Genomic DNA, 23,824 nt, shown 5'->3' with positions numbered 1-23,824 from the left:
ACATGGGTAGGACTAATTCCATATCTATATAAATGTTTTTAATTCTTTTATTTATACTTATGAGTTAAAAGTGTAACTAGAAATCAATAATGATATCTGTATGCAAAATAACACCCTGGAGTATGATAATCAGTTTTGTTGAACTTATGATGAACTTGCAATGATGAAGAGTTCTTGGTCTTCTATGATGTGTAAATATCATAAATTTGTTACCCGTACATAAAATTTCTTGTACCTTATATCTGTTCTTATGTTTTGTAATTATTTGTGTTGCATAGAATTTCTTATACTATGTTAAAAAATAAATGCTAGGGCCGGCCCAGTGGCTCAGGCGGTTAGAATTCCATGCTCCTAACTCTGAAGGCTGCCGGTTCGATTCCCACATGGGCCAGTGGGCTCTCAACCACAAGGTTGCCGGTTCAGCTCCTCGAGTCCCACAAGGGATGGTGGGCTCTGCCCCCTGCAAATAGCAACGGGCAACTGGACCTGGAGCTGAGCTGCACCCTCCACAACTAAGACTGAAAGGACAACAACTTGAAGCTGAATGGCACCCTCCACAACTAAGTTTGTAAGGACAACAACTTGACTTGGAAAAAAAGTCCTGGAAGTACACACTGTTCCCCAATAAAGTCCTGTTCCCCTTCCCCAATAAAATCTTAAAAATAAATAAATAAATGCTAAAATTCCTTTAAAATACAAAAAACAAGTACCTAAATATAAACAAATAAAAGTTTGAATTAAAAAATTAAAATGAAAGATTTTTTTCCCCCTGAAAGTTTGGTCCAAAAACATGGGTGCGCATTATACACTGCAAAATACTCACATTAAGTCAATGACCAATTCCAACTGTATTGCCTGCCTATATGGGAGGGGAGGGTCAGATATATTTGGCAGAGTATTTACAATTTAATGTTATTTAAATTTCTGAAATTGATGGCAATAGTCACATAGAATTTTATTGCCTATGCCTATTCAATAAAGCTGATGTTTTGTCAGGTGTTAAAAAGAAAACAAAATGTTTTACCTTGACATACACGAAGCTACGGCTACCGGGGCCGCGACTGTCGGAATAACCTGTATCTGCTTCCGACGGGTGAGACGGTGTATTTCATCGCGTCAGTGGTCGTGTTGTACAACGTGGAGGAACAGCTTCAGAGGCATTACACCGGCCATAATGATGACGTGAAGTGGTGAGTCCTCCAAAACTGGGGTGCCTGTGACACTTGTGACACAGTCTTAGCAGAAAGGAGGTCAGTGCTGAGTTCATCTGACACTACGTGAAATACTTCTGTTTTTATCGACATGCTGTCTTCCAGCAAGCATGGATGCTGCCGTTGTTCAGAGAAGATTTCAATCACATCAGATGTTAAATATTAACCTTATGCTATTTTCCATTAAAAGTCTACACCTGACAAGAGGTAACAGGTACAGTGGAAATCAGAGTACTGTTATGTAAATACACATAGTGGAACAGAGTCGTCATTTTTTTTTTTTTTTTTAGTGTTAAATGACCTTTACAAATTCTTCAAGATTAGGAGTAAGCCATTTATTTGTTCCACCCTCCAGTGGATTAAAAGTGTATTTCAGTTTCTGGCATTGAAATAAAGAGAAGAAAAGGGATTTGAGAAAATAGGATCTTTGAGAAAAGCTCTTCATGTCTGTATCGTCTACTACCCTGTTTCCCCAAAAATAAGACCGAGCTGGACAATCAGCTCGAATGCGTCTTTTGGAGCAAAAATTAATATAAGACCCGGTCTTATTTTACTATAAAACTGGGTCTTATATAAGATCGGGTCTTATACTAATGTTTCCTCCAAAAGACGCGTTAGATCTGATTGTCGGCTAGGTCTTATTTTCGGGGAAACACGGTAGCTACCTGGCTCTCTAAGACACCTTTTTAGTTTTCTATCCTTAAAACACGTAATCTTAACCAATCATGTTACCTAGAACAATGGCTCTAATAGACCCCTGATTGGAGGCCTTCTTCCTACATCTCATGCTAACAGCTTCTAATTTGGGTCTTTATTTTTTAATAAAAATAAAAATGTTTTCCCTCATGTTTATGTCTGGGTGTGCTTTTCTCATAATTCATTATAGGTGGGTTTTTATGTATCTTGGAAGGATGGGTGGATGAAACAATGGATTTATGTATTTCTATTTGTCCTAGGTTCCTGGTCAATTATAAAAGTCCTTTTGGGGAAAGATGTTATCTTTGCTGTTTGCAGTACTCAAAATGACTTCTCAGTAAAGCTTGCAGACCAGTTAAGTGGTTCTGAGATTGAAATGGTATTTTGCAAGTAAAGAATGCTTTTTCCTTGAGTTTGAAATATCTCTGGAGGTGAAGGAATTGAGATGAAATGAAACAGGCACTAATTGTCTGAGGTCATTGGGGTGCTCAGAGAATTCGTTGTCAGTCTGTAAGAAGTTGGGCATTATGTATTTCTTATATTTAAATTTTCAACTAGATTATATTTGATCAAGGAAAAAGTAAAGCTTACTTTTACAGAGTAGGTATTTTATAAATATTCTTTTTTTTTCAGCCTAGCAGTTCATCCTGATAAGATCACTATAGCAACAGGACAAGTCGCAGGCACGTCTAAGGATGGAAAAGTGAGTTACATTCTCTTTTCATATTTTTGTAATAAACTGGTACCACAACAGAACGTGTCGCTGATGAATAAGCCTGCTTAGGTATAAAGTATCTGAATACCTCTTAATCCCTCGTTAGAATTTTTTATTGCAAATTAAAATCTTTCCAGTGACGTATAAAAACCCTTTGAGTTCACCTTAATTTTAACCGATTTATAAATAGCATTCATTAATTCTTAGGATATTTACATACATATATGATAAACGTTAAAATAAATGTTTAATAAGTAAAGTTAAAATCATAAGAAATCATCATTCGATATGGACGTTTTGCCTCTTCAGTGAATTTCAGGCAACCTCTGTGTGAATCCCTGTTTATGACTTCAGCCCATGGAGTTTGTGTCTGTGTGTGATCCACAAAATCTGTGGGAGTTTTATCACAAATTTTGTGAGCCCTTCAGCAAGACTTTAATTTGTATTTTAAAGAATCAGAGGGGGAACTAGTGGAATTTAACCAATAGAGAACAATTCAAAACTGGCTTCCAGTTACCTATTTACAACAGACTGTGGTCATTGTCATGTCTTATCCAAAACTCCTTGCAGCTTTTTGGATGTTTACCTTTATAGCTTATTATTGCACAAAGTATGATCTGAAACTAATTACATAAAATACTTCCATTTTTATCAACATGTTTTCTTCCAGGAAACGTGAATGCTACCATTTTTCAGAAAATACTTCAGTAACATCAAATTTTAAATATTAACCTTATGCTATTTTCCATTAAAATTCTTCACCTGAGAAGCGGTAACAGGAACAGTAGAAATCAGATTACTGTTATGTAAATATGCATAGTGGAACAGAGTCGTCATTTTTTTTTTTTTTATGTTAAATGACCTTTAAAAGTTCTTCGAAATTAGTAGTAAGCCATTTTTCCTCCCTCTAGTGCATTAGAAGTGTAATTCAGTTTCTGGCATTGAAATTAATTAGAATTTTAGAGCCAGAGAAAATGTGATCACCATCTGAGCCATCCCTTTCAAGTTACATACAGAGAAATCCAGAGAGGCCGAGGGACTGTGTACAGACGCCCAGCTCCTTAGAGACAAGTTCAAACTAGAGCCTCCCCCGCCTGCACCTGACCCACTCTGTCCTCTAGGTGCAATGCTAGGCCTTTTCTTGATAAATCTGCTGTTGGTTCTGGAATGCTTTCTTCTGCTGAGGAAGAGAAAAATTAGTATTAAACCATGTTGGAACACAATTGAGAGGATTTTGAACTAAGTCAGAACAATTCAAAATTTTACTTTTATATAATTGATAGTCCGGTGTGCTCCTATGGGGCCCAGGGAGCCCTTAAAACTCTTTGGTGGTGCCCCAGTCTTGATGAATCCACACATGTTTTATAAGAATAACCCTTATATGAGATTCCATTTTGCCTCTCATTTTTCCTTTTTAAAATTCAGACACATCCAGAGGTACAAATTAAAATATTCCTGTAGTTATCAAGAATTGGCTATTCAAAATTTAAGACGTGGTAGACCTCTCCTGAGGTTAAATCGGTCACAGTGGCCATATCCTCCTGAAGCCTTGGGAATCTTTCCTTTATGTTAAAAGACAGAGTTCTCAAATGCAGAAAAAGACCTTTTGTTTTGACAAAACTGAAATAATCTTGTAGCGTCAAGGTAAAGATAAATTTGCATATCCGTCACAATTGGGGTGCGTTTTTTTCTAAACAGCAACTGCCCCCCCATGTACGCATCTGGGATTCCGTGACGTTGAATACACTGCATGTCATCGGAACTGGCTTTTTTGACAGAGCCGTCACCTGCATTGCATTCTCCAAATCTGTAAGTATGAGCCTGTAGGTCCTGCAGCCTTTATCCCTAGGGAGGAGAGAATCAGCTCAAGGCTGAAGAGGGAGACAGTTAACACCTTGGGTGACCACCCACCCAGTGAGTGTGCAGATCAGACTCCGAGACCTTCCTGCTTCCCAGGTCCCCTCATTCAGAGGCCACACACCTCCCATCAGACGTTTCCAGTGACATGCGTGTGGTGATGGAAAGAGGCCCTGCAGCCACACTCTTCAGGTTCCTGAGGCAGTTTTGCCTGCTCTGGCCTTGAATTTCATCTGCCCCTCCCTAGGGGGCTCCAGCACCTCTACTATCCACCCAGGGACTGGCTCACTGTGAGCAGAGCAGGGGTTGGATGGGCCGCATGGTCTCCCAGGCTTCCTTAGGACGTGCCTGTTCAACAGATCTACCCATCCCACCACTTCTTCAGCCAGTTCAGAAACTTACATTCCAGACACACGTACATGTTCACATCCAAACACCCCATGCCTCACCCCCAGGGCCCTCATTCCTCGTACAACCTTTGCCTGCTCTCCCTGTCTGTCTGCCTGCCCAAGTGAGCAGGTCTCAAAAGCAGCGGGTACATACTCTTTAACTAAAATGTAGAGGACTCTTTATTAAAAATAAGATGAATGTTCATTGTGAATCAAGCTCAACCTGTTTTATTCTCCAGTGTAGTCTTCCTGTGAAACCCTTTGTTTTCCAGAACGGAGGGAGCAATCTCTGCGCGGTGGACGACTCGAATGACCACGTGCTCTCCGTGTGGGACTGGCAGAGAGAAGAACGGCTAGCGGATGTGAAGGTCTGTCCATGCCTGTGCTGGGCTCCGCGCTCAGTTCCCCACTTGGAGCCGTCTCATCCCACTGGCTCCCGACCCCTTTCCTGCTTCTCACTAGGTCTGTGGGCCCTCATTCCCCATGTAGCCCTCAGAATCCCTTCACCTTCCCAGAATCCCTTGGACTCGGCCCCTCATACCTCATAGGAGGCCATGCCCCAGTTCTGGCAGGGTTTCCTTCGCTCTTCACAGGGTCTGTAGGGTTTTTCCGACCTTGTTTTATAGACACGATTCTTTTAATTCATTCCATCGATCACTTGTTCCCTTTTTCTTGCTTTCATTCAATAAATGCTGAGGGTCCCCTGTGTACTTGCATATCAGGAAGCACTGGAGGTGTGATTCTGAGATGTGCTCGCTGCCCCATCAGGCAGGGACCAGGAGGGGAGCAGGCCGAGGGCGGGGGCGAGGTCAGCATGGCCAGTGTGGGGCTTGTCCACAGCTGAGCGCACTCAGGAAAGACAAGCGTGTGCCACTGCCAGACCCCAGTCCCCCCATGGGACTCTGCCTGCAGCGATGACCTGTAGGCTTTTCTTTACCACCTCTTGTCCATTCTACATAATATGTCAATGAACTTTCCTTAAACTTTCTTATGTTTTCCTCCTGTTAAATCAGGATTCAATCTGTTTGATAGAATTGACATCAGATTTCTCATCCTGGCGTCCATTAACCTAAGATAACCTTACATCCCTAATACTATGCCTGCCATTGTATCACTCTACTAACCTAACATGGGGATTACCATTGGATTACCCTACTTACCTCACATTAAGATTACCGTTGGCGCGCCCTACTGACCTAACATTAGGATTACCACTGGATCACATTACCTACCTAACTTTCTTGCATGTTGGGATGCAGCCCTTGTGTGCTAATTTGTAGCGTTTCCTAATACCTGTTTTCATGCTATAGCCCTGCCGTCTAATAGTCTGGTCAAGTATTTAAGTTATTGCTATGTTACTAGGTTGGATATAATCAGAGGCAAGTTATTATTCAGGTTTTAAAAGGTATAACTGAATTATCAAGTAAAAGGAACAATCATGGCGTGATTCATCCAACCAGGATGCAGGTCTTGGAAATCTGATAATGGGTGAGGGGTAATGAGGTACGCCCAAGGACCTGGATCTCCAGCTCGGTTACCCACCCACCAGCACAGTCCCAGAAGCTGGAGCAGGAGGGACTCCCAGGGCAGACATGGCAGCCAGCATGAGCCAGGAGCAATGGAGCCATCGAAAATCCAGATTCCTGGGCCCTTTCCAGAGGTTCCAACCACTAAGTGGGGTCAAGGCGTGACATGTGCATTTAACACACGTCAGCTGATTCTGTTGTTCAGCCAGGGCTGGGAATCCGTGCTGGGCAGAGGAGAGCAATTCTGGCAGTTCTTGAGTCCCCAGCTGCCCTTAAGCTACTCCTTCAGTGAACACACTCTACGGGCCTCTCTGTGCCAGGTGCTGAGAAGCCCACCCGGAGCGAAAGCTCTGTACGTCATCCTCAGGCTACTGTCCAGTGGGAGAGACAGACAGGGAGAGGCTAAGCCCACAGCAAACATAAGTTTCGTGTTCATTGAAGATGAGTTAAATAGGGAAAAATGAAGAGGCTTGGGCTTAACTTCATGCGTTATTTATTTGTGGTTAAGGTTTTATTTTCCTAAGTGTCTTAGAGATTTGGGACATTTGACTCTCCTGTTTCGCTCAGTGTTCTAATGAAGCTGTATTTGCGGCGGATTTCCACCCCACGGACACCAATATAATAGTCACCTGTGGAAAATCGCATCTGTACTTTTGGACACTAGAAGGAAACGCCCTCGTTAAGAAGCAAGGATTATTTGAGGTAAAGTTAAAAGACACTTGTAGTTTTATTTTTCACTGAGTGTACTTGTGGTCAGCCACTTTTCCTTGAGGCACCCCAGTCCTAGAATGTAATAAGCCTATTCCTGGGATCCCTAACAGAGTTGGGGAGCCCCTTATGTCTCGTGGATGACACTGGTGATGCCAAAAAGGAAGGGTGGGCCAACAACACAGGGAAGAAGGAAGGCACTCAGGAGGTCAGTCGGGCAACGCGTCTTTGCTAAGGGTAGTAGATTCTCCCTGTGCCTTCCAGTCTGGCCACTTGGGGGCCTCGTGACAGCATCTCTTCTCTGTGGGGATATTTGTCACTATACCCAGAGGCTGTTAGAGGACCTCTTTTTTCTGGTGCCAGGGCCCCCTGTTCCTCAGGCCATGGTCATGACAACACAGACCGCCCCTTAGGCCCCTCCCACACCCTCCTCTGCTCAAATTGTCTGCAACTGTCAGGAATTTCTTTGTTTTGGAGCAGATAATCTCATGGTATAAGTTACGTAATGGTCGATAAAGACGAAAGGCATGCAGTGTGGTGACAGAAGTTGGCACTATCCATCTGGGGGTTACAGATAATATTAATACAAAAAAAGCATGTCTTGACTAAATATATGTATATATTTACAATATTCTACAGAAGCAAGAAAAGCCAAAGTTTGTCCTCTGTGTGACTTTTTCTGAAAATGGTGACACCATTACCGGAGATTCAAGTGGCAACATCTTGATATGGGGAAAAGGTAACGATTGATGGTTCTCACAGCAAACATTTTGTGGTAACGTTATAACAGCCCACATGTGACTTCTGTTAAGAATTGTCTACTAATATAATCTCCAGGATTGCTATTAAATTCCGAGTTATGTCGGTCTATACATACATGTGTGCATGTGTCACTTGAAACCATAACACTAGCACAGAGGAAAACAAAACTGGTTAGAGTTCATTGACCTGCTATCATTCTAAAAGGCTCATTGAGTCCAAGATACTATGATGGAATTAACTGCTTTATTAGGAGATCTGTTAACAAATTGTAATGATGATGTATTCCGTGACTGTTGATTTAGCTATGAAATAGTTAAATGACTGTTCTGGGTCACATGGCATGTGACAGACACTATTGAGTACTGATTATGTGCGAGGCAGCACCTAGAAGCTGTGGGCACACAGCTGAGTCAGATCTGAATTTCCCACTTGGTGAGCAAACAGTGTGGTAAAGGGGGTTCTTCACGTTGAAGACGTCCATTCAGTTAAGTTCAGTGATCATTTGTGCGCGCTTACCATGTGTCAAGAAAAAAGGGAAAGTACACCATCCCTCAGGGCTTTCAGAGTCTGGGTTGAGGTGAAGGTGGAAACAGTCCATCAGTGTAATTTCCGTTTAGTGTGGTGTCTTCTGTGGTACTCTTGCTACCCTGTGTGCTGGGTGCTCTCGAGATTATTTTCTTTCACCCTCAGAACAACCCTGTGGGATGAACAGGGAGGGCCCGTTACACAAAGGGAGAGACTGAGGCACAGGGCAGTTAAGTCACGTGTCCAGACACTCAGCTCATCCGACTCTAGTCCTGGTCTGAGCCAGCTGTCCTCCCAGTGTGCTCTGGCCGCACTGTGCTTTGTGTTAGCCCGTCTTCCTTAATTATGAGGAGATCCAGTCCGTGCTGGCCTAGTGCTCTGTGAACTTGGAGAGATCGAATCCTTTGCAGACTCACGCTACAAATGATGTTCTAACCCACAATTTCGACTTGAAAACAAACGTGAGATTTGGTGGGCAGAGGTGAGCCTTTTCATAAAGTTCTAAGGATGGTGTCCTTGGTGTGTTTAGGTACGAATCGAATAAGCTATGCCGTCCAAGGGGCCCACGAGGGTGGCATTTTTGCACTTTGTATGTTAAGGGACGGCACGCTGGTGTCGGGAGGAGGGAAGGACCGAAAGCTCATTTCTTGGAATGGAAACTATCAGAAACTTCATAAAACCGAGGTAAGACAGTAAGCAGAGCTGTTGAAATTCGTTTGGAACCTTAAACTGTTATCCTAACCAGCTTCCTTGTTCCTTTGAAATCTTTAGCGTACAGTTTTGAAAAACAGTTTACATAAAATTTTATGAAATGGGATAATACTTCCTTAAAATCGTGGGCGGTTTAAGTACAACTACTAAAATGGAATTAGATTTATAAAATTTGATGTTGTAACATATTTCACATTTAGGATATTTTTATGGTGCAATCAGTCTCACTTCTCCAAAGGAATATTATCTATATTTTGATTTATCATTGACATCGTCTTTTTCACTTTAATTCCTAGCGTGTTACTTTGGAGACATTATCGCTTTGAGCTAACATTTATTATCTCCTTTGCACATGGCTCAGTGCCAACGCATTCTCTAGACCTCCAAGGTCTTCTTTCGTATCTGTTTCACCTTCCTATTACCTGGGTAGCAGCTTGCACTCCGGTAGGAGCCAAAGGCAAGAAATCTAATATTCCTTCTGCACACTCACTGAATTTTCTCCCCCAGACCCCAGGAAATTATGAGCAGACAGATGTCAAGGTCAGCGTCAGCCTGAAGGTTGATGGTCACCATCGCTAGCGTAGGGTGAACATGCTGTAGAACTTTCCCAGCTTCTAAGTCAGACGTGCAGTACACGTTACATCCTGTAACACATGTTACATCTAAGAGCCGCAGGCATGGTGCTTTGACTGTGGGAGAATTTGGTTTCGTTGATTCTTGCTCTCAATAAAGGAAGCCCTTCACCTGACTTTGGAAATCACTTCCCTTTCACGGAGATTTTAACCATCGCAGCATTTTTTTTTTTTATCATAAGATTTGACCAGCATTTCATTGAATGTGTACCCAGGTTAAGTTATCAATCAAAGCTGCACAGCCTCACCCAGTTTCGTAGAAGATACTCACCATTTTTATAGTACACGCTACTCCTCTTCACTAGCCTGGATTGACATCACCTGTTCTCAGATCTGTGCTCACGAACACGCTGGAGGTCGGAACTGTGCAGGAGAGCAGACTGCTGCTTCCTCCCTAGAACGGGCACGTCTGAGGCAACCACCAGGACCTGGCTATGGCTTTCGTTCTTTTGACAGTGTGAAAACCTCCACTTCTCTTATCCTAGCAAGTCGTCCTTGGCTGGTGTATTTTGAAATTATTTTTCTTCACATTTAGATAATTCCATATGTTTACCAATATAAACAATGGATTTCAAAACTAAATAGAGTGAAATTGCTGAAGAAATCACCATTTTAAGTTACAGTAAATTTTAGGCACTCTTATTATGGCATGTTATCTTACTCTTCACTTTCCAAATTTTACCTGTTGCTGCTCGCCAAGAGCACAGCAAGTAAAGAGTAAACTAACCAGTAGTGTTTCTTACTGTTTAACTTTGTCAAGAAAAAAACGCTCTCTCGTTTATTATCATTTTTTTAACAACCTTACTCTTGCTGATTCTTTTAAGGCATATAAAATGTTTGGCATTTAAGTGTAAGATTTGGGGTTTTGATCATTCATACAGTAAGTACTGGTTGTGGACCTTTCTCTGTGTGTGTGTGTGTGTGTGTGTGTGTGTGAGAGAGAGAGAGAGAGAGAGAGAGAGAGAGAGAGAGAGAGAGGCTGTCATCATGATGTATTAACAAGCATTTTGAATGATGGAGCTAATAATTTAATGACATTTTAAATCTTGTCTTTTCAATGCAGATTCCAGAACAGTTTGGTCCAATACGGACAGTGGCCGAAGGGAAAGGTGACGTGATCTTGATAGGCACAACCAGAAACTTTGTTCTGCAGGGCACTCTGTCAGGGGACTTCGCACCCATTACTCAGGTATGTTCCCAGCAGGCCCACCAGACATGTTCATTTTATGTAAAATGAGACTATAAAAAGCATTACACAGAGGAGATTATTCCTGTGTTTTGCACTCACATAGCTTCCCTCGGCTTTGGCATTTCAGTTGTTACATAACTGCAGTTGGCGAGAAGGAGAAACAGACGCGCCTCGTTATGAAGTACGCAGTGATCCCGGTCCATCGTCACTGAGGCTGAGTGTTGATTGTAGCGTTTCAGAGAGTCTCCATTTGTCTTGGTTCTTTGCAGGGTCACACTGATGAGCTCTGGGGACTGGCCATCCATGCCTCGAAACCTCAGTTCCTGACCTGTGGGCATGACAGGCACGCCACTCTCTGGGATGCTGTTGGTCACCGGCCCGTATGGGACAAAATCATAGAGGTAGACATGCATGAGACATTCCACTTCTCTCATAAAAGTTTATCTGGGACATGGTTATTTTTCCGCATGAGATTAATAGTGATATAAAACTGTCCCAAAGCAACTGTCACTGATTGACCTCCTTTGGATTACGTTGCTTTCCACATCGCCCCGAGCGTGGTCTCATCCCTGTGATTCTGAAGTTTGCTGTTGAATTTTTTGATGGTGAGTTAGCCCTTCTGATGGGCTGTTGGGTGTCCTGAGTGCAGAGTCTCTCCACTGGCCCGAATGCTGAGAAGCTCTGGTTATGGGCCCACTTCCTGTTTACAGCGTACCTTTGGAATGAGAATTTACAAGCTGCTCTAAAAGCCTACAGCTTATCTCTGCAGTTTGAGTTTGATCACGGTAAAGCTTTAGTTTTAAAGCCAGAATCTCTGGAATCTTTACGAAAGGAACTCAGCTTGTAGAGCAGTGCCGAGCCATCCTTTCCTATGTGTAATAGCAATGACTACACTTACTGAGCGCTGTTTGTATACCAAGCACTCTACATGCGTGACCCTTAATCCTGGCAGCAGCCCTGAAGGCTGAAGGTTTTTCCCCCCGTTGGCATTGGCTAGGAAATTGAGGCTTAGAAGAGTCACACAACTTGCCAAGGTCACTAAGTAAGTGACAGAGCCAGTGTTCACACCCAGCTTGGTCTGATTCCCAAAACCAGATCTACTGCATCAGACTGTAGTGACTCAAAAGCACGTCCTGTGCCCTTGGTGACATGTATAGTCCCCTGTAGGGGGAACCCCTTTGTAGACCCCACACACCCTCCTTTCAGCCCCACACACTTGCCGGCTCTTCCCAGCATGCTGGGTCCGGCTTTCTCCTGCCTTTCGCTTTCAGAGAAGGCCACTAAGGGATGAGAGCTGGCCTGCCCCAGGTGGAGCTGAGCGCTGAGATGACAGGGCCTGAGGGGTGACACCGCCATCAGAGGTGGCAGGGCGTGGCTCTAGGAAGTGGTGTCCTGTGTTGTACTTGTCCCTGTCAGGGGCTTGGAGGAAGATGGGGAATGCATGAGGAGTTTGTGCAGGGCTGACAGCAATCCGCGGACGCAGTGACAGTGGTGGGCCTGGAGGGTGGCCTTCCCTGAGTCTCTGTCAGCACAGCAAGCCTCGGAAAGCAATGCCAGTTACTCCATCCCCCTCTCCTTTACCAGACTGTAAACCCACTCAGCCTGGCAGAGGGGTAGGGGCGCCAAACCAGACACCAGAAATATCTGCGATTAAGTCCGACCTGCTTTATCCGCTGGCCCCATAACTGTAGACAGAACCCTGCCTGTATTCAGTGTCTTCATCTCAGTAATGTTATGAGCCTCAAATGAGTTACATGGTAAAGCTTTAAGTGACATGATTCCCCTCTGTGTATCAGTGACAGCCCTGAGCTCAATTACAGCTCCCACTTTGGGAAAAGCATTGCAGTCATGTAACTAATACCTGAAGAGTTTTTCGTCTCTTGGTTTTTTTCAGTTTATCCAATAGTATTTCAGGGCCTTCTTCTATTTCTGTTTCTGTCGCTGCTCTTTTCTTGGTCTTCTTGTGATTAATCTCTTCTCACGTCAGTCCATCCTGAACGTTCCTGCCAAGTGACCTTCTGTCTAAAACACACATTCAGTCATGTCACTCTTTTTATTGGAAGAAAAAGAATCACTCCCTGTGTTCTTATTTCCTAGCGAGCACAGCCTTTAGCATGGCAACACAGCCCACATTTCTTGTGTCATCCATATACTTTCTTGTCCCCCACCCAGTACATCTGCATTGTCAACCCTCCAACTTTACCTGCCGGCCTTCAGTATGCCCCACACCTCTTCAATCAAACTGTTGCCTTCTAAACACCTGATCCCAAAATGCAGTGGTGTGTCCCCTTCCACCGTCACTGGCGATGGCTCTTCCCGTATGGGGAGGCCAACCCCACAGCTGTCTGCACCAGGAAGCCTCGACCCAGCTTCCCCGTCTGACTTCATCTGACTCCCCTCGCCTGTGACGCCCCAGCTTGTTCCCACATCGTTCATTGATCACGTTCCACCTTGTATCACAGTTAGTGATGGACGTGTGTGTGTACCACCCAGTCAAAACCTGGAATGTTCCTTACTTGTCCCCAGGTCCTTCTCGGGCTGTGTAGTGTCTTGGACCCAGTGGGCACTCATCCAGTGTGCCTAATGGAATGGGTACAGTGGTCGTGTCTCCAGACAGGTCAAGTTCACCCTTCAGCATGGGGGGCACCTGAAGGAGCCTCCAAGATTTGGAGGAAGAGCATTGACTTAGTCTGTCACCCGACCACTGGAGATATGGAAGGGTGTAAGACAGAAAGAAAGAAATTCTCAAAGGATACAAATTTAGTAGTATTGAAACATGACCTTTGTCCAAATAGGAAAACTTTTTTTTTTTTTTTTCACCTGGAAAGAAAAGAGCTTTTTTTAAAAAAAATGGGGCCAATGGCCCTCAGGGATTAGAACTATGCTGTGTGTTTTATGCGGTAGTGCTGTGTCTGGCCATCAATTTACACTTCCTTTAAAATATTTTAGGATCCAGCTCAGTCTTCTGGTTTTCATCCTTCAGGGTCTGTGGTTGCAGTTGGAACACTGACTGGGAGGTAAGTCCTCATTGGTACAGCTTGTGCCCTCAAAGTTCATGGAACAGACGCATGTTGTCTGTATGTCCCTGGGGAACAGGCTCAGTGCAGCCCTTGGCTGCATCTCAGCTACTGATGACTTACCGGGAACTAAGTCAAAACTCAAAAGGAAAATGTAATATGGTGGTCCTTTGCATTTGGGGCCTGGGGAACTCTGAGGAAAGCTATGGACCCCTCTCCTGGAAAATGCCCCCTACCCTCCACACACCTTTGCCTCCATTTCCAGAGGGTTTGTGGGTCCCCTCGAGTCCTTGTCTGCAGGCTGTGGGAGGAGCCGCAATGTTGAGAAAGCATTTCAAAGCGCTGAGAATTTAACCATGCTTTTTCTTGCTGCCCTTTCAAAATGTTAGAAACTGCCCAGGCGCTGGGCCTCTTACTCTGATTGAGCTAACACTGTTGACCAGGTGCCTCCGACAAGCCCAGCAGCAGGTCCAGGCTTGAACCCCACTTCTCCACTCTTCAGCCATGTGTCTGAGCCAGTTCTGTAACCTCTCTGAGTTAGGTCCTTTCCGTAAATTGTGATCACATGAGCTACCTCGTCACATCGCACTGATGCGTGGAGGGGACGATCCGTGCAGAGCGTTTGCTGGGGTGGCCAGGCAGGCAAAACGGTGCTTATCATCCTTGTTTTATAAGTTTCCGTTGCTCTTTTATGTTGTTTGTCCTCATATATACACTCATTATGACCTAATTCAAATGCTTTTTGGTGATTTCCTCTCTGAAAAGCATACCACTTGGATTCTGTTGTTATGACTGTAGAGTGTGTAGAAAGAAGGAGTAACCATTTATAAGCCACGGTTAGCAATATCTTAAGAGACGGGCACCTTATATCCAGCAGAATTCTTCATGAAAATGTTTGTGTAGCCACACACATACACACGTGTGCACACACACCCACTCACACGCACACACCCCTACCTTCTCTCTTGGAGACAGCTAAAGCTTCCAACTCAGCAGTTTGCTGAATGGCTGTGATGAATGACCGACAGTCAGTTCTTGCCATCGTCGCCATGCTGTCTGCGTGTGCTGGGACAGGATGCTGACAATGCCAGGATGCTCAGCGTCACAGACAGTGTCCTACGGGGGCAACACAGAACATGCAACCTAATCCATCCCCTGCATTTATGCCTCCTACGTCTCTGGTCCCAGTGCCAGGCTTAGCTCTAATGGGACAATTCAGCAGGACTTTCCAAAGGCATGGCCTAGTCAGCGCGTCTCTCTACTACCTATGTTCAGACTTCTATTAAGATTCAATAGCACCTTAAGGGTTAATGGATGTTGCAGATGCAAGGAATCAAAGCTGAGCAGTCAAATCCAAATTTCGGGGGGAGGGGGCCGGAAATTTAGGGATAAGTCAGGTGGCCAGGGCCCTGAATGGAAGGCAAAGACATCATGCCTGCTGACAGGACATGCTGATGGAATGTGTCACCTAGGTTTGAAACTGCAGCAGCAGGAAGCCCACATTCCTTTCCATCCCTGAGATCCCTTGGAGTCCCAGTTACTGCCACCAGCTGAGGACACATGGGCAGGGGAGTACAGTTATTCCATCATTTGACATTCACCGAGCGCTGGGTCATTATTAGAGGATACGAAGCCCATCCGTGTCCGTCATAGCATGACTGATTGAACACTGGGCTTGCAAGGTCGTTCTGGGCCCTTATCTGCATTTTACAAGTGAAGAAACTGAGCCCAGGGAGGTCAACTTCAAAGACCAGTCCTCTACGCACCCTTCTTCCCTTTTCTGTCGTTGCTTTCACCTGGCTGGTCACACATCAACATTCATGGGAGGTCAGATACTTGGCCTACCTTTGCTGGCACAGCACAACTAGGAAGGTCACCACCCCAGGTGGTCCCAGCCCCTTCCTCCTGGACCCAGCCTGCTCTGCCCCAGGCCAGGTGCCTGGGCAGGCTCATACAGGTGGTCCCGTGGCTGCTTCCTGTGGCCATGACCAGGTGTTAGGTGCTGGTCCAGCTTCCCTCCCTAGGGCTTTCTCTCCTTTACACATAAGTGACAGAACTCAAACACTAAGGAGCCCTGTCATAGCCTCGGAACCTGAATCATTTCACTTGGTAGCCAATATGCTGCTCCTTTCCTTAGGAAATGCTTGTATGTAGGACATTTTCTTTAAATAAAAGCTGGGAATGGTGTTCTCATTAAGTAGATACAGAGTATTTATCAAGAACTTAGATTAATAGTTTTTAATAGTCTTACCATGATTGTAAAAGCCTTACTTCATTTCCCACTAAACAGCTTATTGTACTTTTTCTCATGTTTACGACAGGTGGTTTGTGTTTGACACAGAAACAAAAGACCTGGTCACCGTTCACACGGATGGAAATGAACAACTATCTGTAATGCGTTACTCACCAGGTTAGAAAACAAACCATTCACTACTGTAAAACTCCAACATTTATGAAATCCTATGTAGATGTGTTTAAAGAAAAAAAAATTTCGCAAACCTCTGAGTGAAATTTAAACTATACATGCACATAATTGTGGCATTTTGGGGTTCTCTTCCCTTCTTTGGTCACTATGTTTGTGTATTTTTTCATGTCTTATTATGGAAAATCTCAAGCATAGACAAAATTAGACAGAGTAGTATATGAATCCCCATGTATCCATCACCCAGCTGCAGTTACCTGACTCTTAGTCAACTTTGTGCATATGTAACCCTACCCACTGGCCCACTCCCATGTTATTTTGAAGTAGTTCCCAGACATTTTACCCTTTAATCCATTAATATCACTGTATGTGTCAAAAAGATGAGGACTTTCTTTTTAACAGCCTTATTGAAGTATAATTTACATATAATAATTTACCCACTGTAATGTACAACTCACTGATTCTTAGTAAATTCGTAGAGTTACATAATTAGCACCACGATTCAATTTTAGAACCTTCCCGGCACCCCAAAAAGTCCCCTCCCTGCCCATTAGCAATTAATCTCCACTTCCAGCCCCAGCCCTGGGCACTCACTGGTCAGCTGTTCTGTCTAAAAATTGCCATTCTGGACACTTCATATCAATGGGATCGTACCACATGGAGCTTGTTGCATCTGGCTGCTTTTACTTAGGATCATGTTTTTGAGATTAGCTCGCGTTATTGGGCATATATCAGCAATTGGTTCCTTTTTAGTTGCAGGATGGTATTCCCTTTTATTGATAGACCGTAGCTTGTTTTCCAGTCATCAGTTAGTGGACACTGGGGGTGTTTCTGTGTTTCGGCCATTATGAGTAATGCTGCGATGGACATTCGTCACGTGCCCTTTTTGTAGACATTTGTTTTCATTTCTCTTGGGTAAATTCCTAGGAGTGGAATTGGTGGATTGTATGGTAAATTTATGTTTAACGTCGTATGAAACTGCCCACTGCTTTCCAAAGTGGCTGCACCTCTTACATTCCCACCAACAAGGTGTCAGGGTTCTAGTTTTTCCATAGGCTCACCAACACCTGTTACTGTCCATCTTTTTTATTAGAGCCCTTCTAATAGAGGGGTAGCTTTAAGTTGCATTTCTGTGAAGACTATTAAAGATACTGAGTATCTTTTCACATTCCTGTCAATCATTCCTAGATCTTTGATGAACTATCTATCCAAATATCCTGTCCATTTTTTAATTGGGTTGTTTGTCTTACTATAGAGTTGTAGGAACTCTTCCTATATTCTGTATATGAGTTCTTTATCAGACATATGATTTGCAAATATTTTCTCTCAGTGTATGACTTGTCCTTTCATTTTCTTAATGGAGTCTTTGGAAGCACAAGCTTTAATTTTGATGAAGTCCAGTTGATCAGTTTTTTTTTCCTATGGATCATGCTTTTGGTGTCCTACTCAAGGTCATGAAGATTTTCTCCTATGCTCTCTTTTAAAAAGATTATTGCTTTAGCCCTTCCATATAGGTTTGTGATCCATTTTGAATTAATTCTTGTGTACGGCGAGAAGAGTATAAGTTTATGTGTTCTGCTTATAGATACCCAGTTGTCACAGCATCATTTGTTGATAAGACAATCCTTTCCCTATTGGATTATCTTGACACTTTTGTCAAAAATCAATTGACAATAAATATAAAGGTTTATTTCAAGATTCTCAGTTCTGTCTCATTCACCTTTCTATTTATCCATGTACCAATACCACACAGTTTTGATTACTGTAAACTTGAGAGTAAGTTTTGAAATTGAGTAATATAATTACTCCAACTTTGTTGTTCTTTTTCAAAATTGTTTTAGCTATTTTAGGTCCTTATCATTTTTACATAAATTTTGGAATCAGCTTGTCAATTTTCTAATTCTAAAAAGTCTACAAGGATTTTCATAGGGATTATATTGAATCAATATGGGAATAATTGCTATCTTGACAATACTAAATCTTGCAATCCTTGAACATAGAATTTCTCTCCATTTACTTAGATGGTCTTTCACTTTTATCAGCAATGTTTTATAGTTATCAGTGCACAAATCTTACACTTCCTTTGTTAAATTTACTCCTAAGTAAGTTGCTTTTTATTCCATTGTGAATGAAATTGTTTGTCTAATTTTATTTTTAGAATGTTGGTTGCTAGTATAGAGAAATAAAATTGATTTTTGCACATGCATCTTATATCCTGTGGCTTTTCTAAACTTTTATTAGTTTCAGTAGGGGTGTGTGTGTGCGTGTGTGTAAAATCCTTGGGACTTTCTTCGTACAGGGCCATGTCATCTGCAAAGACAGACAGTTTTACTTCTTCCTCTTCAATCTGGATGCCTTTCTTTTTTTCCTTACTGCATTAGCCAGAACCTCCAATATAATGATGAACGGAAGTGGCTAGAGTGGGTCCTTGCCTTGCTCCCAGTCTTAGGAAGAAAACATTCGGTCATTTATCGTTAAGTATGATGTTAGATGTCCTTTATCATGATGAGGAAGTTCCCTTCTATTTCTAATGTGTTTAAAATTTTTATCATAAGTGGGTGTTGGTTTGTCAAATAGTTTTTCTGTATCCATTGAGGTGATTGTATGGTTTTTGTCTTTTATTAATAGGGTATATTACATTCATTTTCATATGTTAAGCCAACTTTACATTCCTGAAATAAATCTCACATGGTAATGGTGTCTAATCCTTTTTATGTATTTCTGGATTCTATTTGTTAATACTTTAAGAATTTGTGGGGCCAGCCCGGTGGCTCAGGCAGTTAGAGCTCCGTGCTCCTAACTCTGAAGGCTACCGGTTCGATTCCCACCTGGGCCAGTGGGCTCTCAACCACAAGGTTGCCAGTTCAATTCTTCGAGTCCTGCGAGGGATGGTGGGCTCTGTGCCCTGCAACTAAGATTGAACATGGCACCTTGGGGGGGAAAAAAAAAACTTGAAAAAAAAAAAAGAATTTTTGCATCCATGTTCATGAGGGATATTGGTCTATAGTTTTCTCTTCCTGTGATGGTTTTGTCTGGTTAAGTTATGAGACTACTACTACTATTGGCCTATAGAGAAAATTGGAAAATATTCCTTCTTTGTCCATTTTCTGAAAGAGTTTGTAAAGGATCCGTATTATTTCTTTACTAAATATTTGATAGAATTCATGTGAATTCAGTGAACCATCTGGGCTCTTTTTGTGTGGGAAGGTTCTTAATTACTAATTCAATTTCTTTGTTTATTGTATATCTATTCAGATTTTTTGTTTCTTCTTGAGTCAGTTTTGGTAATTTGTCCATGTCATCTAAGTTGTCTAAGTTATTGGGATAAAATTGTTCATACTATTTGTTTGTAATCTTTTTAATTTTTTGAGGTTGGTAATGAAGTCCCCTCTTTCATTCTTGATTCTAGTAACTTGTGTCTTCTCTTTTTTTCTTGGTCAACCCAGTTAAAGATTTTGTCAATTTTGTTATCTTTTCAAAGAACCAGGTGGGGGGTGGGGGGTAGCGCAGGTGCACAGAGGTGAGGTGGGAAGGGCCATCCAGGCAGGGGACAGGTGCAGAGGTGAGGCGGGAAGGGGCTTCCAGGCAGGGAAGTGGGGGCAGGGTGTGCAGAAGCCTGAGATAGCGTGGAGTGCACAGTGAGGAATGATGAGGCCACATCCTGTAGGGCCTTGTGGACCCCACTCAGGAATCGCGTCTCCATCCCTCTGTGCTGGGGACGGCAGGGAAGGTTTTATAAGGGGAGGAATCTGCCAGGTATAGCTTTTCAAAAGATAGTTTGGAAGTGGTATAGGACTGACTCCAAAGCAAAATTTTTTTTTAAAATAATTGGTTAATCTGGCTATTTTAAATAATTGGTTAATCTGGTGATGGCAACTGGCATGATCCCTTGTGATCAAGTGTTTATTTTTAACAATTGAAATATAATCTGTCATATTTTTGTAGATGGGAATTTCTTAGCAATAGGCTCCCACGACAACTGTATTTATATATACGGAGTCAGTGACAATGGGAGGAAGTACACACGAGTTGGCAAATGCTCGGTAAGTGCATGTATCATTTCTCACGGACGCAAGTGTCGTCCTCTAATTGCATCAGTATAGTGTGAGTCAGGAGCTTATAAGCTGAGTGAGACTCATACAGGGCTTCTCTCTCCCAGGGTCATTCCAGCTTCATTACTCACCTGGACTGGTCTGTGAACTCACAGTTCCTCGTGTCAAATTCCGGAGACTATGAAATCCTCTACTGTGAGTAGCACCCAGGCGTATGTTTATTCTGAGACCAAAACAGGGCCTCCTGCAAAGCACTTCGCATACAACTTGGGCCTCAGTTTCCTCCTCTGTAAAATAGAGGAGTCAGGTTGGACAACCTCCCAAGTCATTCCTAACACTGAGACTCTTGGAGTTTGGACCAAGCGTGGTCCCATTGAGGACCCCGGGGAAGAAAAGGCCAAACTTTGCAGAGAGAGGCTGGAGGCAGCCAGATGTGGAAAAAGAGTGAGGTCAGAGCTGTCACAGTGAGAGGGACCTGGTGGGGACGTCACCCCAGCAGGCAGACCATGATGTCTCTCCCAGCTCTCTGGGACCCCTCCTCCTTCTCTTCTAATCTCTCCGGCCAGTGTCTGCACCCAGGCAGGACCTGGGAATGGTGAGGATGATAATGGCTGGCGCTTACTAAGCACATACGACACACCGTGCTCGGGTTCCTCAAACATTTGCCACGCACCTGCCACGTGCCCAGCTCTGGCCTAAGCACAGGGGATCACGGGGCATGAGAGGGCCGATCTCCACCCTGCTGGAAGGTACTAGAAAGTGCAGTGTCCTTACCTACGTCTCACATAATCCACAGCACCTTCAGGCTCGCCTCGTTTTATAGGCGAGGAAATCTGGGCTCAGATACCAGGCCATAGCTTCAAGAGCCAGTGGGTGGGGAGGTGGTGGCCACTTGTGAAGGAGCCTGGGTCAGGCAAGGCAGCTGGTGGGGGAAGAAGAGGGAGTGGCTTGTGCCAGGGCCACGCCTCCCTCCTGCCTAGTGACTGTGGTCTCCTCTCCCCACCCTCTCCAAGGTCCTGCCTGACATGAGGCAGATATGGGGGTGAGGGGGTGGGCAGTTTCAGGGACAGGCCCGGGGTCTAGAATCTTCTCAGACACTAGTGAGAGTTCATTTGGGGCACAAAGCACCTGGGAGACCATAGGTACTTGATCTGACTGGTACCATAAGCTTCCATTTCTAACTCAGATTGGTGTGTATGCACACGTGTATGTTGGGGAGAAGGCTGGGGAGCCTGACAGCAGGGGGCTGAATAGTGTTCAGGGCTCCAAGGGACAGTGGGTGGGTAGAGGCTTAGGAACCAGGGGACGGTCAAAAGAAAAAGAAGCCAGACTCGGGGAAGCAGACCCAGAGAGGGAGATGGGAGGAAACAGAAGAGGTGGGCCCCACCCAGACCCTGGCGCTGGGCTCAGTTCCTGCTGTGAGCAACTCTCACGGGGCTGGGGAGTGGATGGTGTCCCTCTCCGGAGGGCTCTGTAACAGATGAGGCCTGGCTCTGAGGGCCCAGCCCTGCCCCGGAGGAGAGGGGGCTCTTTGGCTCAGATGTCACCAGACTTGTGTTTGCTTTTCCCAGGGGTTCCCTCTGCTTGTAAGCAAGTCGTAAGTGTGGAAAGTACGAGAGACATCGAGTGGGCTACGTATACCTGCACTTTGGGATTCCACGTCTTTGGTAAGTTTTCTGCAGCTTTCAGTCAGTTCAGGCATTAGGTATATCTACTTTTAGAATATTTCTCTAACAGTTAGGAAGTCTCATGGTCACCATTTTTGTCACACCAGTCTGCTGCTGCATGAGCCCCACAGGACACACTCCGTGCAGCTTCCTGGGGAAGGGCCAGGCGAGAAGAACCAGGAGATGGGTTTTAACCCTTTACTGTTGTGTGAAATGGGTCCTGAAATAATTCTCTAGAATCTTCTTACATGAGGTTGGGCTAAACTTCCTAGATATGTGGACCAAATGGCACTCAATCAATGTACTTATCGTTTTGTTAAAGTGATTACTGTAATTTTTTGGCCCTTAAACTAAATTTTTCACTTTCTTCAAAGTTCAGATTAGGAATATATTCATAAATGATCTGAAATAAATTGCCACAATTTAGTAGAATTTTTTTTAAAAAGCAGTATTTATAATCTGTTTATGTAAAACAATAAATTGACCAGAATTCCACAAATCTCCTTAAAGCTAGCATTTTACCATGTTCTGGCATTAAAATGCTAGGAACCCCCCACCCTGGGTTTTCTCTAGAACTTTCCACCAGTTGAAAAGCTGATGTGTCCCCAGCTTTCTCAGATCCAAAGTTATTGGGACCGAAAAGGCTTTCTGGAGCAATGGTCAGGAAACGCCACCTCCCAGACCACACTTCAGGCCCACTTGGGCCCAGGGCTGCAAAGACAGAGGGCTGCCTCCCCCCAGGCCATAGCAGACAGACACCACACCTTCTGGGTGCCACCAGGCAAGCAGCAGCCACAGAGAGCTGACACCAACAAACGCCTGAAAGGCACACACAGACCCAGGGTTAAAAAGTCCTTTGGAGAGATTACCCAGTTACCCAGAAGAAAGAAAAGTTAGGAAACTTCAGGCTTGAGGACTACTTAGCTGGCCATCAGATGCCTCAGGGTCAAAGGAAAGGCATTGTGTTTGGAACCAGGGCTTCCGGTGCACTTTCTGCTATATTGTCAAGAAGGGGCCCGAAGGAGGGGGGAGCCCCGCCAGCCTGCTTTGCCAGCCTGCTTTGCTATCCCCGTGCAGTAAGTAGAACTGGGCTAAACGTTGCAGGGGTTCTTGGGCATGGCCTGGAGTGTTTCCCAGGGATACCCAGAGTGGCCCGGAGCCGAGACACCACGCCCTTTGGCTCTGGTTTCTAAAGCTGGGGACTAAGGTGAATTCATTTTGGTGCGAGTTCAATGGCCAGTCCCCACGCAGCGTGGCCCAGTGTTTCTGGTATTTCCAGTGCTCTGTCTGTGGTCTTTGTCCTAGGAGTGTGGCCAGAAGGCTCGGATGGAACCGACATCAATGCCATCTGTCGGGCCCATGAGAAGAAACTCCTGTCCACTGGTGATGACTTCGGCAAAGTACATCTCTTCTCTTACCCCTGCTCGCAGTTCAGGGTAAGGACCATCTTCCCAAACCTCACCCCTCATGGTGCCACATTCGCAGCCTGACCTGGCTGCTTGATAATCTAATAGAAGGCGCCGTGAGTGAATGCCACCGGTCACAAGTGCACACTTGACCCTGTCATCCCACTGCCCTAGGGGACTTCAGGGGCTCACTGTCCTCCGGGGAAACCCTGACCTGACAAAGCCCTTAGAATCTGGCTCGTCTACCTCTGTCTCCTCCTTGGTGGACCTCATTCCTCCCCCCTCCCCCACGTGCCCCCCACTCCCCAACCCCCAGCCCTGCTGAGCTGAGGTGGTGCC

General features: G+C 44.3%; 1 protein-coding gene across 8 annotated transcripts in view; it reads left to right on the top strand.

The window, feature by feature from the left end:
• Positions 1 to 23,824, top strand: part of EML1 (EMAP like 1) — a 160,767-nt gene that overhangs the window by 135,026 nt on the left and 1,917 nt on the right. For all 8 annotated transcript variants that reach the window (XM_019751593.2, XM_019751591.2, XM_074326942.1 and 5 more), the window contains 15 exons: positions 1,041 to 1,190; positions 2,541 to 2,610; positions 4,321 to 4,431; positions 5,141 to 5,236; positions 6,962 to 7,096; positions 7,742 to 7,841; positions 8,919 to 9,073; positions 10,796 to 10,921; positions 11,191 to 11,322; positions 13,871 to 13,938; positions 16,260 to 16,348; positions 20,306 to 20,403; positions 20,520 to 20,607; positions 21,984 to 22,079; positions 23,385 to 23,515. In XM_019751593.2, coding sequence (XP_019607152.2) covers positions 1,041 to 1,190; positions 2,541 to 2,610; positions 4,321 to 4,431; positions 5,141 to 5,236; positions 6,962 to 7,096; positions 7,742 to 7,841; positions 8,919 to 9,073; positions 10,796 to 10,921; positions 11,191 to 11,322; positions 13,871 to 13,938; positions 16,260 to 16,348; positions 20,306 to 20,403; positions 20,520 to 20,607; positions 21,984 to 22,079; positions 23,385 to 23,515 — 1,645 coding nt within the window. The remainder of the gene's footprint in view (positions 1 to 1,040; positions 1,191 to 2,540; positions 2,611 to 4,320; positions 4,432 to 5,140; positions 5,237 to 6,961; positions 7,097 to 7,741; positions 7,842 to 8,918; positions 9,074 to 10,795; positions 10,922 to 11,190; positions 11,323 to 13,870; positions 13,939 to 16,259; positions 16,349 to 20,305; positions 20,404 to 20,519; positions 20,608 to 21,983; positions 22,080 to 23,384; positions 23,516 to 23,824) is intronic.

Source organism: Rhinolophus sinicus, linkage group LG03, assembly GCF_036562045.2.
Source record: "Rhinolophus sinicus isolate RSC01 linkage group LG03, ASM3656204v1, whole genome shotgun sequence".
Lineage (NCBI taxonomy): Eukaryota > Metazoa > Chordata > Mammalia > Chiroptera > Rhinolophidae > Rhinolophus > Rhinolophus sinicus.
This window is presented reverse-complemented; position numbering and strand designations above follow the sequence as displayed.